Source organism: Nicotiana attenuata, unplaced genomic scaffold (assembly GCF_001879085.1).
Source record: "Nicotiana attenuata strain UT unplaced genomic scaffold, NIATTr2, whole genome shotgun sequence".
NCBI lineage: Eukaryota > Viridiplantae > Streptophyta > Magnoliopsida > Solanales > Solanaceae > Nicotiana > Nicotiana attenuata.
The window spans coordinates 293383-310945 of NW_017670435.1; the positions used below are offsets into that span (position 1 = coordinate 293383).

General features: G+C 38.2%; 2 protein-coding genes across 3 annotated transcripts in view; one reads left to right on the plus strand and one right to left on the minus strand.

Annotated features, from left to right (window-relative positions):
- Positions 1–6275: 6275 nt before the first annotated feature.
- Positions 6276–10836, minus strand: LOC109239352. The gene is made up of 6 exons (XM_019405905.1): positions 10704–10836; positions 10379–10533; positions 7747–7996; positions 7243–7518; positions 7028–7195; positions 6276–6886 (listed from the first exon to the last, which is right to left on the minus strand). The coding sequence occupies exons 1-6, from the start codon at positions 10834–10836 to the stop codon at positions 6276–6278; spliced, it is 1593 nt and encodes a 530-aa protein (XP_019261450.1).
- The window catches only part of LOC109239362 (adenylate kinase 5, chloroplastic), a 6996-nt gene continuing 162 nt past the window's right edge, over positions 10730–17563 (plus strand). The window contains exons 1-19 of one of the 2 annotated variants that reach the window (XM_019405916.1): positions 10730–10820; positions 11554–11646; positions 12206–12334; positions 12414–12548; positions 13056–13202; positions 13410–13484; positions 13568–13661; positions 13824–13873; positions 13994–14119; positions 14471–14506; positions 14574–14654; positions 14758–14896; positions 15382–15461; positions 15552–15617; positions 16018–16047; positions 16134–16243; positions 16634–16771; positions 16889–16918; positions 17153–17563. The exon at positions 17153–17563 is cut by the window's right edge and continues 162 nt beyond it. In XM_019405916.1, the coding sequence (XP_019261461.1) occupies positions 11587–11646; positions 12206–12334; positions 12414–12548; positions 13056–13202; positions 13410–13484; positions 13568–13661; positions 13824–13873; positions 13994–14119; positions 14471–14506; positions 14574–14654; positions 14758–14896; positions 15382–15461; positions 15552–15617; positions 16018–16047; positions 16134–16243; positions 16634–16771; positions 16889–16918; positions 17153–17177 (1551 nt within the window). In that variant the 5' untranslated portion in view covers positions 10730–10820; positions 11554–11586 and the 3' untranslated portion in view covers positions 17178–17563. Of the gene's footprint in view, positions 11090–11553; positions 11647–12205; positions 12335–12413; positions 12549–13055; positions 13203–13409; positions 13485–13567; positions 13662–13823; positions 13874–13993; positions 14120–14470; positions 14507–14573; positions 14655–14757; positions 14897–15381; positions 15462–15551; positions 15618–16017; positions 16048–16133; positions 16244–16633; positions 16772–16888; positions 16919–17152 lie in introns of both variants that reach the window. The other variant, XM_019405915.1, reaches the window with a different exon arrangement.

The window sequence follows — 17563 nt, forward strand, 5'->3', positions numbered from 1 at the left end:
TATAACGCATGAGTACCCTCTCGACGAAGCACCCGGCGGAATCACTTCCTTTGAAACCTGCATCTATACAAGGCATAGGTCCTGAATCCTTCCCCAGGTCTGAACATGAGCCAATAAGGCCAACCATAGCATGCATTCGACAATTCATCTGCTCAAATTACCACTTATGGTCCTTTCCCGTAACTGGAATAACCCATCAATATGCTAATAACCAGAAACCTCACAAGTAGTTAACCATGCAACCCAATCATAGGCGGTGGGACTCTTCCACTTCGCTTGAAGCCATCATTGCGCAACTCTGGAATTCACTAGAATTCTTTATCTCTTATTGACATAGCCTTGCGCAATCAACCATCAAAATTCTCGGAATCTTTCTGTAAAACCCCTTTGAATACTCCAAATCATCAAACACATTCGCACGACCGATCTCTTTGCTGAATAACCCATAGAATTCTTTGCAGAAACTTCGCCAACCATGCGACCGCTAACCTGCTCACAGGGAATAACCCTCTGTGGAAATCACTCTCCGACATCTTCCAACGCTGCTGTACGGGGTACAATCACTATGACACCAATAACCAATCTTGAGTCCGAGCTCACTCTCCAGCTGCACAAGTCCATTCACCCCTCGTGGACCTCAATTAAATGTGCGGCATCATCCTTCCAATTCCGGGTTATGCTGCATCCTTCTTCATTTCAAGCAGCTCCCTCCCGTTATATCAAATCTCCTGCCGCATAATAGACCATACTTCCCATTAAACCCGTAGACTTCAATCGCCGGTCACTATAATCCAAAATCATTCCAAACTCTCCTTAAGGTACGTGGTCATCCCACTGCAAAGCCCATATGCAACTCCGCCACTCTCTCACTTTGGTGGAACTCATCCCCTTAATAGATTACTCGACCCTTGGCCTCTTATACTCGGCCTTCTAGAAATTTTAGCCACCTCCTGACACTTCCCACATGTCTTTCCTTATCCTTTGCTCTTCAGCTGCTGCCTTAAATAAAATCTATCTTTGTGGCACTTGAACCCACGATTGCTGCTAACTTTACACCTTTCGGAAGATCCTCTTTCTCATACCGTCGACATTAGAAGCACTGATTCATCCCTGAACTACCGCACCCTGCGATATCTGACAGCCGCATTTTCGATACTACCTCCTAAAAGCTTGCCCCAAAGGCGAATTGTAGAAGGTCATAACACCGGCGAGCTTAGTACATTCATCAAGGACAATGACACCTCATTATAGATGAGAATTCCTCCATGCTTGCAAATACCAAGCCTCGTTACTCCATCATCGCAAATCTGCACATTCTTAGTCCGATTGCCTTTCCCCCGCCGAAAGTAAAATACTGAATTTCTGAATCACGCACTGAGTAAACTTCCCCTCAAGTCATTCACTGCCCCGACACGTGAGAAAACATCCTACCATCATATCACTACTGCGGAACAATCGTTCATAAGCATCATGGCAACTTGTGCCTAGCCTTAGAGCCCTCCGAAGTACCGCTACTGGCTGAAACAATAAAATATCCTTCTACAAAGCGATGATAATAATCCGATCAGCTATACCTGGAGAAACATCCTATATCACATCTGTAGTACCATTACGGCCCTTCAATTCTCGATTTATAACAAGCGCTTCGCATCGCATAAGATTGAGTAGGAAAGAAACAAAGGCATAAGCCTCACAGGAATCAAATCGCACGATAAGGAATCAAGAAGGGAAGTACTCCTAACAGCCTTGTAGCCTCCCGAAGATAAGTACAGACGTCTCTGTACCGATCCGCGTGACTCTACTAGACTTGCTTATGACTCGTGAGACCTAAGGGAACCTAGTTCTCTGATACCATGTTGTCACGACCCAAAATCCTCTATGGGTCGTGATGGCGCCGGACACCGCTGTTGGGCAAGCCAACCAAATACTTAATTAAATTCTTGTTTAAATAATTTCCGAAAACACTTCTTTTATACGATTAAAACAACACATCGGTATGTTCCTCCGAATAAATAATGAAACATTTAACAACTTTAAAAATTTCTGAATAAACCCAAATACATCCCAGAACCCGGTGTCACAAGTACATGAGCAATTTCTAAGAAAAACCGAATAAAGTACAACAGTTGTCCGGATACAATTGGACAGAAAATAAGTAGGATCCTGAGAGAGAGACTATACTAGCTGTGGGTCGCCTCGAGGAAATATAGCTCACCTAGTCTCCGTGTCCCCATGATGCTACGCCCAGTAGGCCACTAGAGTTATATATACCTGTGCAACAAAAATGCACAGAAGTGTAGTATGAGTACGAAAACAACGTGTACTCAATGAGTATCCCGTCTAATCTCGAAGAAGTAGAGACGAGATGGTCAACTTCGACACTTACTAGTGGTCCAATAATAATATGGTGAAGATGTGAGGAAAACATGGATTTATCTAGCAATTATAACTCATAGAGCAAGAAAACAGGTAACACCTTCTCAAATAATAAGGAAATTCCAAGATTTACTTTTTATTTTCTTTATTAGTTTATAGCGGGCCATAAAAAGGCAATATCAACTTCAATAAGTTTCAGGATAAGCAATCAAGCATGCGCATATTATGCCGAGGCGACGACCCGATCCAACAGAAATAAACTGTGCACTTGCCGAGGGTCGACGACGCGCCTATAGATGCATCTATTTAATCTATCAAGGCGTTCGACCCATTCCAAAAATAAACACACACAAACAGACAGTCAATCAAGAAGTCGACATGGAGCAACTATCCAAAGAAAGGCCAATTCTCTTTAATAATTTAGGAAAAATGGAGTTTAAGCCCCTTTTAGAAATTCATTTACTAATTCGATGTGATTTAAGCAGTACAAGATGTCAATAAGATTGCAATTATTCCGAGTATAGCATGCTTTTGGGTCCTAGACTACCCGGACAATAGCATAATAGTTGCTACGCACGGACTCTCGTCTCCTCGTGCATACGTAGCCCCCACAATAGGAGCACATAACCAATTAACTCACCTATGGGGACAATTCCCTCTTACAAGGTTAGAAAGGAGACTCTCCTCGCTCCGAAGATCCATAACCGGCATTCCACGCCCTTCCGAAGACTCGAATCGATGCACAACGCTCCAAAACTAGCCAATAATTATGTAAATCCATTAATATATGCTAAGGTACTCATTATAATCCAATTTATAACAATTCCTAACCCCGATCGAAAAGTTGACAAAAATGCCCTCGGGCCCACGTGCTCGGAATCCGAAATTTTTTGAAGATAAAGATTACCCATGACCTCACGAACTCAAATATATGATTTCCTCTCAATTCCATACCCAAAATCGTGGTCAAAATCCAAGAATACTAGTTTTCTAGGTTTTCCCTCAAACCTCAAGTTTTCTACAATTTTCCATGTCTAAATCCGTATACAAACCTTGTATATACTCAAAACTAGTAGAGATCACTTAACTCATGCTTGGTGATGAAAATGGCACTCCAAAGTTGCTCCAAAACCGGCTCCCATGGAGGAAATGAAGTGAAAATGAGCCAAACTTCGATTTTTAAAACACCCTTCTGCCTACAGCAATTTCCGCATCTGCGGAAATTTGACCGCATCTGCGGTTATGACAGCAACCAGCACTTTTCTCGACACGGAAATGAGCATAACTCCCTCATACGATGTCCAAATTCAACGATTCTTTTTGCTATGGATCCGTAATTACGATACGGATCTAATGGTACAATAAAAACTCAATTTGGAGATCATTTGCTTAATATGGTACCCTTTTATGTCCAAAGAAACGATGTTAAAACATCATATAAGAGCGAGATGCAACCCGAAACACACCCGAGGCCCCGACCAATCACACCAACCAGTCCCAAAACACGTTACGGACTTACTCGAGGCCTCAAATCACATCAAACAACGCTAAAATCATGAATCAACCCCCCAATCCAAGCTTTATGAACTTTAGAACTTCCAACTTCTACTTTCGATGCTTAAACCTATCAAATCACGTCCGATTGACCTAAAATTTTGCACACAAGTCATATTCGACATTACGGACCTACTCCAACTTTCCGAATCGGATTCCGACCCCGATATCAAAAAGTCTACTTCCGGTCAAACTTCTAAAAAACTTTCAAATTTCTATCTTTAGCCAAATGACTCCAAACCTCCGAATTCACTTCCGATCGCGCTCCCAACTCCAGAATCGCCATACGGAGATATTCACAGACTCAGAATCCCAAACGGACATTGATAACACTGAAATGCACTTCAAGCCAAACTTATGAAATTTCTTCCAAAATGCTAACTTCCACAATTTGCGCCAAAACACTCCCGGGTCATCCAAAACCCGATCCGGGCATACGCCCAAGTCCGGAATCATCATACGAACCTATTGGAACCTTCAAATCCCGATTCCGAGGTTGTTTACTTAAAAATCCAATCTTAGTTAATTCTTTCAACTTTAAGCTTCCGAAATGAGAATTCTCTTTCCAAATCAACTCTGAACTTCCCGAAATTCTATTCCGACCGCGCGTACAAGTCATAATACCTGAAATGAAGCTGCTCATGGCCTCTGACTGCGGAACGACACGCTAGAGCACAAAACGACCGGTCGGATCGTTACAACAAGTGGATGTTCACTAGATTTAGGCCTCCACAAGACTTAGGAGAACAAATCTTGTCCCAGGATATCAGGGCCTTCTTAGTGATGGTATTGGTGGCAGACCATATATAGCTCCTACAATATGCATCAATAATCTTCAACACTTTAACATGTAATGATAGCAGCTGATCCCAGTATGCTTGAATGCCAAAGATCACACTTTGTACTAGCTGCACTCTTCCCGCATATGATAGTTTTTTAGCTGTCCATGAAGATATTCTTGCCACTATCTTTTGTATAAGAAGTTGACACCGGATTTTGAGATCTTTTTAGTTGATAATGGTATGCCTAAGTATTTGAAAGGCATCTCTCCTTGCCCATATTCCAGATGTTGTAGAATTATGTTTCTTTTAGCAATATAAACCCCTCCAAAATACACAGAATGCTTTCCTAGATTGGTTTGCAACCTTGATGCTTGTGAAAATTGACTAAAACATTTATGCATGGCAGTCATTGATGTTAAATTACCTCTTGCAAATAGCAGTAGATCATCAGCAAAGCTTAAATGTGTGATGCCCATCCTAGAACACTTTGGATAATATTTGAAGTCATTATCTTCCTTCAATCCATTGAGACTTCTGCTTAGATACTCCATTACAATAGCAAATGGAAAAGGGGATATAAGATTCCCTTGTCTAAGTCCCTTTTTTGCATCAAAATGAACAGTGGTCTCTCCATTGATCAATATGGTATAGTTGACTGTTTTGACACATTCCAGAATCCAGCCAAAAAACTGTGTAGGGATTCCCAAATGATCCATTACCTGTTCCAAAAAGATCCACTCCACTGAGTTATAGGCCTTTTTAGATCAATCTTAATCATACACCTATCAGAGGTGTGTTTCCTCGTATAAGACTTTATCAATTCATGGGCCAGGATAATGTTGTCTGTAATTCTTCTTCCAGGTATGAAACCTGCCTAATTTTCACTGACGATGGATGCGGTAATATTCTGCAATCTTGTTGCTAGCACCTTAGAGATGAGCTTATAGAGTAAAGTGCAGCAAGAAATAGGTCTGAAATCCTTCACAGTTATCAACTTTTAGTATCAGTGTAATAGTAGTACAGTTTATTGCCTTGTACATTCTACCAGAGGTAAAAAGATTCCTTAACAGCTTCACAGACCTCCTTCTTGATAATTTTTCAGGCTTTCTTGAAAAAAATAGGCATTGTAACCATCCACCCCTGGTGCCTTGCCATCTCCAATGCTCTGTAATCCTTCAAAAATCTCTTGCTCAGTGAATTCTGCACATAGTTGAATTCTTTATTGTTGGGAGAGTGTAGACCCTTGTTTCATGACCTCCCTGTTGATGGCAGGTAGGGTTTGGGCAGCAGATCCCACCAGAGAATTGTAAAACTCCATGATTTCATATTTGGTCCTCTCAGCATCACTTAAATTCTGTCCATCTAGAGATATGAGTTCTTTAATTTGCTTCTTCTGATTCCTTTCCTTCAGTATAGCAGAAAAATACTAGGTATTTGAATCCCCATGTTTAATCCACTTAGCTTTTGACTTTTGCTTTAGGACACTTTCCTCTATGAGGGACCATTTCTCCAACTGATGAAGAACAACTTTCTCCTGATCCAGTAGGTAGTCATTATACTGTGTTACAATCTTCTCTTGAATATCTTGAAGTTCCACCCGAGCCTTGTCAATCTTAGCAGTAATAGTTCTGAATCCTCATTGTTTAAAGCCTTGAGTCTAGGCTTTAAAGCTTTTAGCTTCAGCCAAATACTCTTTATTCTCCAATTTGTTACGTTTTGAGCCCATACTTCCTGCACTAATTGCAAAAAACTATCATGGTCTGCCCAGACATTTAGGAATCTGAAAGGAATTTTACCAGGCCTAGTAATTGTGGAGATTGGTAGTAGCATAGGTGAATGATCATACATTTGGGGTAGATCATATTTAGTCTGCACGTGCCCCCATTGCATCATCCACTCAAAATTTCCAAAGACTCTATCAATTCTGCTATTGATTCTATGTGATCCATATTGCTTGTTTGACCAAGTGTAGTAGTCTCCCTTCCATATCGATCCATTCACTTGTAGAGCTTGAATGCAGTTAGAGAAATGAGTTTCTGCATATGTTATAGGATTGCCCATCACTCTCTCTTGAGGATATAACACTGCATTAAATTCTCCACAAATTATCCAAGGTGTGATTATGTTTGCAGACAAACTATGCATGTCTGTCCAGAGTGACCTCCTTTGTTCAACTGTATTATATCCATAGACCACAGTCATTAAATATTCTATTTTCCCTAAATTATCCTTTAACTAGCAATGTAAGAATTGTGCACCAGCTTTTATTAAACTCACAGTATACCACCTTGGATACCATACCACCCATAGCCTACCATTCTGAGCATACTGGTAGTTGATAAACCCTTCCCATTCAGGTACAATAGCTTTGATCACTCTCTTGAAATTATGAACTTTCACTCTAGTTTCCATCAAGCCAGCTAACTTAATATTTTTGTTTTTGATGTAGTTATGCAACTCTTTCTTCTTATACCTCTTATTGACTTCCCTCACATTCCAGAATAGACAGTTCATCAGCATGTTAATTGACCTTTTCCCCCGTCAAGAGGTAATTGCTGCAAATCTCCAGTTCCACATGGTAGTACCTCAAAAGGATTCTTCACTCTAATTGCAGATAGCATAGGAAAATTTGTTAAGTTACACTCATGGATGCTTTCCACTTGTTTTCCTCGATGGCCTTCTTTGGGCATAACATCAACTGGACTATTGCTGTTTTGCCTTTGGCTAATTGCTAGTCTGCTACTTGCAGAAGCAGAATGTGACATCTGTTGCTCAACTGGTGCTTTTTGCTGATCCTGTTGCTTAACTGGTGTATGTTATACATGCATGGCATCAAACTTTTGAACCTGGCCTTTGGTTCTCCATTCCATGGTCACTTTCTTAGTTTCCCTTATTCTCCCATTCAGCTTGACTTGTTGCTTAGGTTCCTACTTATTTGTGCCTCTATGAGGAGTACATGTGTGGCCAACCTTTTGACATTGATCACAAAACTTAGGTTTCCACTCATAATAGACTCCTTGCAGAAATTGTCTACCCTTTGGATCCATAACACATATCTCATATGGAAGTGGTTTAGTCACATTAACCTCTATCAACATTATGACAAAGGACACTCTGGTTTTCTTAGTTGTACATTCATCAGCAAATATAGGAGTCTCAATAGCACTAGCTATTCTACTAAGAGAATCAATTCCCCAACCGTTCATAGGTAATTTTGGGAATCTAACCCAAAAGAGAATTTCAGTGGAAAATTCCTCATTAAAATCAAACTCTGAGGTCCAAGGCTTCAAAATCATAGGCATATTATTAATGGAATAAGATCCATAATAATAGATCTCTTGCATGTTAGCCTCCGCGTGAAATCTGATAATGTAGTATCCTTCCTCTTGCAGAAACATATCTGTTCTCTAACATTTGCCCAATTAACATTGATATATCATTTCATAGTGTTATATACCGGAGTCTTACCCAAAATGTATAAAATTAGATCACATTTCCATTTTTCAGTCTCAAATTCAACCTTGTCTTTGTCCAATTGTACAACAATTTTCCCATTGACGATTTGGAGGAATATAAGACAGAGACATAACATTTGCTACAGATCTCTTCTTTTGAAATAGATTAGACCATGGTTTAAGATCTACATCTTTTGTAGCCGGTGCAGGATTCCTTGACTCTCTACCTTCCTCAACAGCTATTACTGTTTCATTAGTTATTGTTGCATGCACTGATTAATCCTTTGTTGCATTTTTCAATTGTGGACGAATTGTAGCCGATGGAGGTGTTGTTAGGTCGCTTTTTCGAGACTCTTGAGCTAGACGCACCTCCTGTGTTCCTCCATTGAGCCCTGGTATCAGACTCTAGATCTAGATCTGGTGGTTTTGTAGCTTTCTCTTTACTATCCCCCTTAGTTTGACTTCGCGAGCTGACAAAGCTTCCTACATTAGTGATTACAACTTTTTTGGGCCTTCCACGTCCTCATACCCTCCCTCTCGTCATGGACTAGCGAGTTAAGCGCATGTTAACTAACGTGAGCTGAGAGCATGCAGAGAGAGAGCTTCCCTATACGAGTAATTTTATTTGGGCAAAGATCACTTTAGCGTGCGGTCGAAATTATTTATATCCGGTAACTGTAAAAGTATATATGTAATATTCATATATTTTTTCTAAATAACACACACACACACACACACACACACATATATATATATATATATATATATACACACACACGCACATACAAGGTCAATTGTCATCTTCCCTTTATTTTCATGCCCACTTTGGAGGGGGAAGTACACAAATAGCAATATTTAGGACTACTATTTAGGATTGATCCGTACTTATTTTATCCTGAAAATTTAAATTAAAAATTTTGAAACAATTAAACTGAAAAATTAAAATTCAGGACACAGTGATTAATTTCTAAAGCATCCCGTTAAATTGGTACATGATGTCATTTCTGGGCGATGTGCACAAATAGCCACTAACAGCTCATGTCTTTATTTTAAAGCCAGTGTTTTAACTCTCTTTAGCCTTTAGCCACTGGTTTAATACACTTTATCTGCCCGGACAAAAATACCCTTCTGCTAATGTCCTTAACTTCAGGACTTCAGGACTACATGTCCTTAACTTTTGAACTTGAAACTCTAAGTTCAGGACTTCAGGACTACATGTCCTTAACTTTTGAACTTGGAACTCTAAGTTCAGGACTTCAAGGCTACATGTCCTTAACTTTTGAACTTGGAACTCAAACTTCAAGACCAAGCGTCCTTAACTTTTGAACTTGTAAGTCAAAGTTAAGGACCTATTGTCCTTAACTTTTCAACTTGTAACTGTAAGTTAAGTACTGCTTGTCCTTAACTTTTGAACGTGTAACTGTAAGTTAAGGACTGTCTGTCATTAACTTTTGAACTTGGAAATCAAAGTTAAGGACCTATTGTCTAACTTTGAACTTGTAACTGTAACGTTAAGGACTGCTTGTCCTTAACTTTGAACGTGTAACCTGTAGTAAGTACCGTCTGTCCTTAACTTTGTAACTTCGGTAATCAAAGTTTAACGGACCTTAGTCGTACTTAACGTTTTGAACCTTGTAACTGTAAGTTAAGGACTGCTTGTCCTTAACTTTTGAACGTGTAACTGTAAGTTAAGGACCGTCTGTCCTTAACTTTTGAACTTGGAAATCAAAGTTAAGGACCTATTGTCCTTAACTTTTGAACTTGTAACTGTAAGTTAAGGACTGCTTGTCCTTAACTTTTGAACGTGTAACTGTAAGTTAAGGACTGTCTGTCCTTAACTTTTGAACTTGGAAATCAAAGTTAAGGACCTATTGTCCTTAACTTTTAAACTTGTAACTCTAAATTCAGGACTACATGTCCTTAACTTTTGAACTTGGAACCCGAAGTTCAGGACTACCTGTCCTTAATTTCTGTGCTTGTAGCTCTAAATTAAGGACCAAGTGTCCTTAACTTACAGTATTAACATCCAAGAATTTATTCTAACTGCTTATCACTTGTCATTTCTGATTCTGGCTAATATTGCTTAAACAAAAAGTACAAAATCAAAGTATTTTTTACGAGAAAATTCAAGATTTGGATGCATAGCACCAAGCATGCGAAGAACAAGATGAGGATTAGACTCTTTTCTTATGGAGTAATCCTCCACTGTACCATTCTCCAGTTGCTTCCCGCATTATCCGTATGACTTGAGAAATCACCAGAAGATTCTCTAGATCTCAACTTCACGTGATCTTTGCTAGCTTGTGCATCAATGGCGGCAACTGCATGTACTTCAGTTACTGGTTCGGTCGCCGGAGGTACATTGGCTAGGAAGAGAAGATGGACAGAAAAGACCTAGAAGAAAGGATAATACCGTCTTTTCATATTAATTTTATTAGACTAGTGGCTATATTTGCTCAGCATTAAAAATACTGAATAAAAAGTAAATACCACTTTAAAAAGTGGCTACCCCAAACAATTTTTACGTCATTTCTACCTGGGAAGCCCAAGAGACAATTGTGATGAAAAAACCAAGCAAATAATTGGGAAGGAGAGGATTTTGTGGTGGCAGTTAATCCGTTAATATCTGACATTGTCTTCCCTCCAAACGAAGGTGTCTCTTCTTCCATGGCTTTAGCTTCAGTCACTATGAATTTTCCCTTCATTTCTACTCATAATAGTTATCACAATCTTTCTTCAAACCCAATTTTCTCTCCTCTCTGTACTAATAATAACAATCCCTCTTCTAATTGCTCACCATCATCTTCATCTTCTTTGAATTATACTATTAATTTTTCATCTTCAACTCTTTACTCAAAGCAACTAACTGTTTCTCGCAATGTCCATCGACAGACCCATTTCATGAAAAATCACAAAATCAAGGTCAGCATATATAGATCGTAATTAGTATACATATATTTACATAAGTAAAATTTATGGAAGAATTTTGTGTGTGTGTTTTCTCTATAGAATTAAGTACTTGTTTTCCATTTATTAACTAGTTAAAACTAGAAATACTATTTATGGAAGTAGTACCTTGTGTGAAAGTTAACCCTTTTTGGTCTATTTTACTATAGACTTACTTATTTTACATTTCTTTTATTGATTAAAATATAAAAAATGAAGTACCCAATGGTGTGGCCCAGTGGTCAACAAAGTGGGTTGAGAATGATGAAATCTTAGGTTCAAATTCCAATAGAGGTACAAGTCTTAGTGCATAGAGTTATCTGATAGTTATTGCTGGTGGGAGGTGGCACATATGTCCTAGAATTAGTTGAGGTGTGCGTAAGCTGCCCCGACACCACGTTTATTAAAAAAATACAAAATGAAGTCCTTTTGTTTTGCAGGTGATTTGTGCTAGAAGTGAATCCTTAAAGGTGATGATATCAGGTGCCCCTGCATCTGGTAAAGGGACTCAATGTGAATTGATTGTACAAAAGGTTTTTCATTCTTGATCCCCCTCTTGTTTTCTTCTGCTATTTGATGGTCTGAATTATGTCTTGATGGAAAGTTAGCAGCTTATTCCGGAACGCTAACTAGTTCGGGATTGAGGGGTAGTTGATTGATTGATTGATTGTTCACGACGTTGTGTTAACTATGATTGCCCATGACCCATTGGTGAATATGCTAAAGCAATTAAGTTGTCCATTTTTTCCAATTATGCCCATCCTTTTATGCATTCCCTAACGTGCCAAGTGTCTATTATTTGAATGTTCTGGGATGTATAAGATCCTCTCCACCCTTAATAAGAGGTCTCTGGTTTGAGCCCTGGGAATGGAAAAATCCCTAGCAGGAAGCGCTTCCCCGTTCATATTCCCTACGCGGCACATATCTAAATTAGGCGGGCCAATGGATTCCTGATACCAGATGATTAAACAAAAAAATAAGTTTTGTTTTTCATGGTATGCCTATTCATGTTGAACTAAAGAAAATTGTGAACGGGAATGTTGGTTAATTTAAAATTTTGCCTTGAATGATATTTATCATGGTCTATTTCAGTTTGGATTGGTGCACATATCAACTGGTGATCTTCTACGAGCTGAATTATCAGCTGGTACTGATATTGGAAATAAAGCCAAGGAGTACATGAACTCTGGTCGCCTGGTTCCTGATGAGATTGTAACAGCTGTATGATATCTTTCAATTAGTGTCTTGTTAATGAATAACTTTTGCTTTTATGATTTTCAATATCAGCTTCTTCTTACAGATGGTGACAGCGCGATTATCAAGAGAAGATGCAAAAGAAAAAGGGTGGCTTCTGGATGGTTATCCGCGAACTTTGGCCCAAGCAGAAAGTCTAGAAAGATTGAATATCAGACCAGATATCTATATTGTGCTTGATGTATGTCCGCCATACCATTACATAAGCTGCTTTCCTTTCCGTCTTAAATAAGATGATTTTTTGAACATTTACTAAAGACAGTCAGATGTTTTATTGTTACATATTTTGCTGCTGTGCGCGGTATGACCTTGCAATGCTGGACAACTCCGTAGGGGCTGTAGTTTTGTTTCGGAGTCGTATTTTATTCTTGCTCATGTATCCTCAAGAGTTTCTAGTCTATTTACTGGGATAGTGGGGGTAGTAGTTTTTACCATTCATAAGCCAAACACTGCTGACCAGAGGATGCATGCGCGAATAAATGTGGCCGTCCTATGCATTCTCTGTTTATACCTAATAGGTATATTAAAGCAAGAGTAAATGAAAAAGTAATATTGGAATAGAGTCTCCAATTATTATAGAAATCCATACAAGTGCATTGTGGTAATTCAGCGTAGATTTTAGCCCCCGTCATCTTCCATTTGATGTATATCCGATATTTTACATTAAAAAAACCTTTTTCTTCGACAGGTTCCTGATGAGATTCTTATTGACAGATGTGTTGGTAGAAGGCTAGATCCTCTCACAGGAAAAATATACCATGTTACTAATTTCCCTCCAGAGACCGAGGAGATCAAAGCGAGGCTAATAACTCGTCCTGATGACACAGAAGAAAAGGTACTTTTGACCCGCATTGTGTGTCTTTCTTTAGTTTACTAGATGAATACATGCTATTAGGATGTGTTTATGAATTTTTTGGTCTATCGATAGCCTAGACAATAATTTAAACTAACCTTATTGTCCATCTTGGAGATCTCTAGAAAAAGTTAAGCATCAAATATATCATAAACTCTACAGTTTACAATTATTCTAAATGTGTTTCAGGTGAAATCGCGTCTGCAAATATACAAGCAAAATGCTGAAGCAATATTACCAGTGTACTTAAATATAATGAATAAGGTACATTTCACATTTACTCCTCTTAAATTTTTTAAGCTTGTACCTTTTACTAGTGGTTTTCTTTTATGAGCTGTGACATACAGGTTGATGGGAACCGCGGCAAAGATGCAGTCTTTGAAGAAATTGATTCCTTGTTGTCACGTGTGCAGAAAGAGGAACAAGATGCATATAAATTAGGTCTGAAAAAGATGTGTTATTCAACAATAGTGAAGATTTTTTGCAGGACACTTTTTTTCACTTTCTTGTTAGCTACTGTACAGACCTACTGAATTAGCAGTCGTCACTTAGTTTAACGATAATTTGGACTCGCTGAAACTTTATTCTAATTTTTGTTTACAGAAAAATCAGAAATTACCAGTACTCAAGTTGACATGGCATCTTCGGGCAAGGTATTCAGTTTCTACTCTAAATTATGGATGTAAATTACCATTTGCTTTTGATTCTTTTAAGGAGAGTTACACAAAATGCACATTTAGCTTTGACGCTTTATTTTGCTTATATCTTTGCAGGACTGGAGAGGAATACCAACTAGACTAAATAATATTCCTCACTCAAGAGAAATCAGGGAATATTTCTACACTGATGTGCTTCAGGCTACTCAAAGAGCTGTCAATGATGGGAAAACTCGATTAAAGGTATGCTTTCCTCTGATTCAAAATTAATTCAGAGAAGGTTGATATCAGAGTAGTTTGAGTCGATATAGCTGTTTTATATTATAATCTTGATTGGTTATCGTTTTAATTAAGACATCACCTTTTTGCCACCATTTTTATAAGTGCCACATTTTGATTGAGAAGTCCACCTTTTTGTGGTAGAAGTAGATACACCGTATTATTTTCTGTTTAGTTTCTTGGGAAGGAAGAAAAAAATTATGTGGTTTGAACTTTGAAGAACAAATTTAGAACCTTTACAAGGAATCCATGATTTTTTCCATCTACATTAGCTTAAATCCAAGTTAGACTAATACGTTTATCTTGAATTGGCAGATAGAAATCAGTATCCCAGAGCTGAATCCTGCAACGGTGAGAAAACATTCTTTTATCATATGCCAATAGCTTATTTAGGTTTGACTGTATCGTAAATGCACAGGATGTTTATCGAATAGGTACGCTAATGGAACTTATCCGGGTACTTGCTCTTTCATTTGCTGACGATGGAAAGCGTGTCAAGGTATGTCTCTTATGCTAATTCTTTCCCATTCTTATATAGTTAATCTATTATCTTTGAAACAAGGAAAATTATACATATTCATTTCTCCAGATCTCATTTGTAGGTTTGTGTCCAAGGATCTATGGGGGAAGGTGCACTTGCAGGGATGCCGTTGCAACTTGCAGGAAGTCGAAAGATATTAGAGTACATGGATTGGGGTGATTATGGTGCTCTCGGCACCTTTGTCAATATTGGTTCTATAGGTATTGTTCAGATAAAAAGTGCATATGTGATGACTCTCACACTTCCTATCCAATATCGTGTTTCTAGAATTCGTTCGAACCCTGTATTTTCGATGCGAAGTATAGATATATATGTGAAAATCAATTAAACTTTTAACAAATATTAGATTTGAACTTGTAAATTTGAAAGTACAATGAGTAGTGTGCTAACAACTTTAACGATCGAACTAATCAAGTTTAAATCCTGTATCCGCTTCCATTCTCTTCATTGTCAGAGATATATTTCAGAATGTTCTCCTAGTATTACTGATTATAGAAACTTTATAATTATATAAATGTTTCTATAGTGTGATGACTATTCTTGTTTGTTGTGTAAATCTACACATGCTAAAATGATTTCTGAGGTTAACTTTGCGATTAAACACGTTACAACCGCACTTGAAATCGGTTCTTTTATTATTGCTTGGTTACTCCATATTTACTATCAAATGTTATGTGTTTTTCAGGTGGCAAGGAGGTTGAAAAACAAGACGACTTATTTATTCTAGTGGCTCCACAGAATGCTGTGGGAAATTGCATTATAGATGTAATTCACTGTTGACCCAGCTGCTGTGTTTTCCTCATATTACTCTTTATTCAGTTTACTATATTCCTTCTCTGCCGCTGAATAATGCAGGATATGAGAGCTATGACTGATGCTGCGGGTAGTCGACCAGTTATTCTTGTCAACCCCAAACTAAAGGTTAGGATCTTAATTGCTCTCTTATGAATGTGACTTCCTTTGACTTAAGTTCAACTCATAGCTTACCATTTTCCCAAATACAGCAGCAAAAATTTCTTGAACGGTAAATTACTCTCATGTCCCTTCCAACTCAAATTATCTAAGTATTAGCCATGGATTCAAATTACTATTTATAATGTTTTTGATCTTTCTTAGCAAACATTAGTCAGTCGAGGCACAAGAAAACCCCGTTAAATAAGTTTTGCTTGCTCTTCCACTGTTCATAGCGTAGAATCCACTTTTCCTTCCTGAGAATTAGTATCAGAATCATACTGAAAATCAGTAATCTTTGTTTCGATTCATCAGTGACGAAATGATTACAAATGGCCTGATGCTAATATATCACATACTAATTGTGCAGGATTTACCTGGTTCAAGCGGTATCATGCAAGTAAGAGTAACCATTGAGACATAATGGTGAACATTATAGGAAACTTAGTCTTACTTTCTGATTATTTTTTCCTCTTTATCTGCAAGACGATGGGTAGAGATAAGAGATTGGAGTATGCCGCATCATTTGAAATATGCTACCACTTCCGACTTCTCTACTATGCAGGAACACAATATCCTATTATGGGTGCCCTCAGGTTAGATTTTTTTTTTCTTCGCCATTACATGATCAAGAAGCAGAAAGGAAATGTAAAATGGCACGAAATGTTTGTTTTGGTTTAGTGTACAATGCAGATTGTAAATAAGTCTGCATTTTTTTGAAGTCTTAGCTCTAGAAATTGAAGATGTATCTTATCTTTTTCACTGACTGTCCGGTGGACAGATGCCAATATAAGTATATAGCAAATTGTTGTTCAAGCATTCTTCTTCTCTAATACGGACTTTTGATTATCGTTTTTCTGCTACATCTACCCACAGTCTGGTATTTTGTACTACTAACGGATAGATTCTTGTTTTAATGGCCTCTGCAAAAAGAATGGTTGAATATCGATGGTCAAGATTCAGTCTTATTCACTTTCTCATGTCAGGATGTCATATCCATATCCTTATGAGTTATATAAGAGAGTGGATGAATCGCCTGGGAAGGAAAAATACGTAGCTTTGGCAACATTTGCAAACAGGCCAAGCATTGATGACATGAATGATGCCTTTGAAGGAAAATCAAGGTATGCCACAAATCATGAACCTGAATTAAACTCATTACAAACTCCTAAACTTTTTGAGTCTGTTCATTACCTCTATATCCCTGCATTAACACGATACTTAACGATTACTCTTTGCAGAAATCAAGAGAAAAAAGCAGAGGGATTTTGGTAAGTTATCCTCTGGTTTATCAAAGTTGTCTCTGTGTGACCTATAGGTCACGGGTTCGAGCCATGCAAATAGCCACTAATGCTTGCATTAGGGTAGGTTGTCTACGTCACACCCTTGGGGGTACAACCCTTCTTCGGACCCTGCGTGAATGCGAGATGCTTTGTGCATCGGGCCGCCATTTGGACTTTATGTTGGTCATATAAATTAATAGATGTATTTTGACATTCCTTTAGGGGCTTCTTGAGTGGCATACTTTAAGTGTTGATGGAGAATGCATGAACATCAATCACAAAGGATGCAACATTTACATCTGAACATCCAAAATTGATGGTAAATCAATCATTTCTTGGTTTTTGGATCCTTTGGAATGCAAGTTAAATCAAGTCAAGATTTTAGTCTCCTGGCACATATCATCCTTGTGATTTTTATCTTATGATTTTTAGAAAATGCATTCCTTAAAAGAATCGCAAAGGACCTTTCTATCTGTATATATTCATGGCTTTCCAGCACTGTATTTCTTTTACACGCTGTTGTGACTGTGTTTGCTTGAGACGAGGGTCTATCAGAAACAACTTTTTTATCTTCATAAGGTAGGGTTAGTTGAGTACACACTATCCTCCCCAGACCCCACCTGTAAGACTAAA

Bases quoted from the DNA above. Each gene is read 5' to 3' on its own strand.
- LOC109239352 (XM_019405905.1), bottom strand. From the start codon at position 10,836: ATGGAAGAAGAGACACCTTCGTTTGGAGGGAAGACAATGTCAGATATT. The intron at 7,997-10,378 runs GTACAGTGGAGG...ATGATTTTGAAG, and splicing joins CGGGAAGCAACTGGAGAATG to CCTTGGACCTCAGAGTTTGA. The intron at 7,196-7,242 runs GTCAATTAACAT...ATGTGAGGGAAG, and splicing joins ACCTCTTGACGGGGGAAAAG to TCAATAAGAGGTATAAGAAG.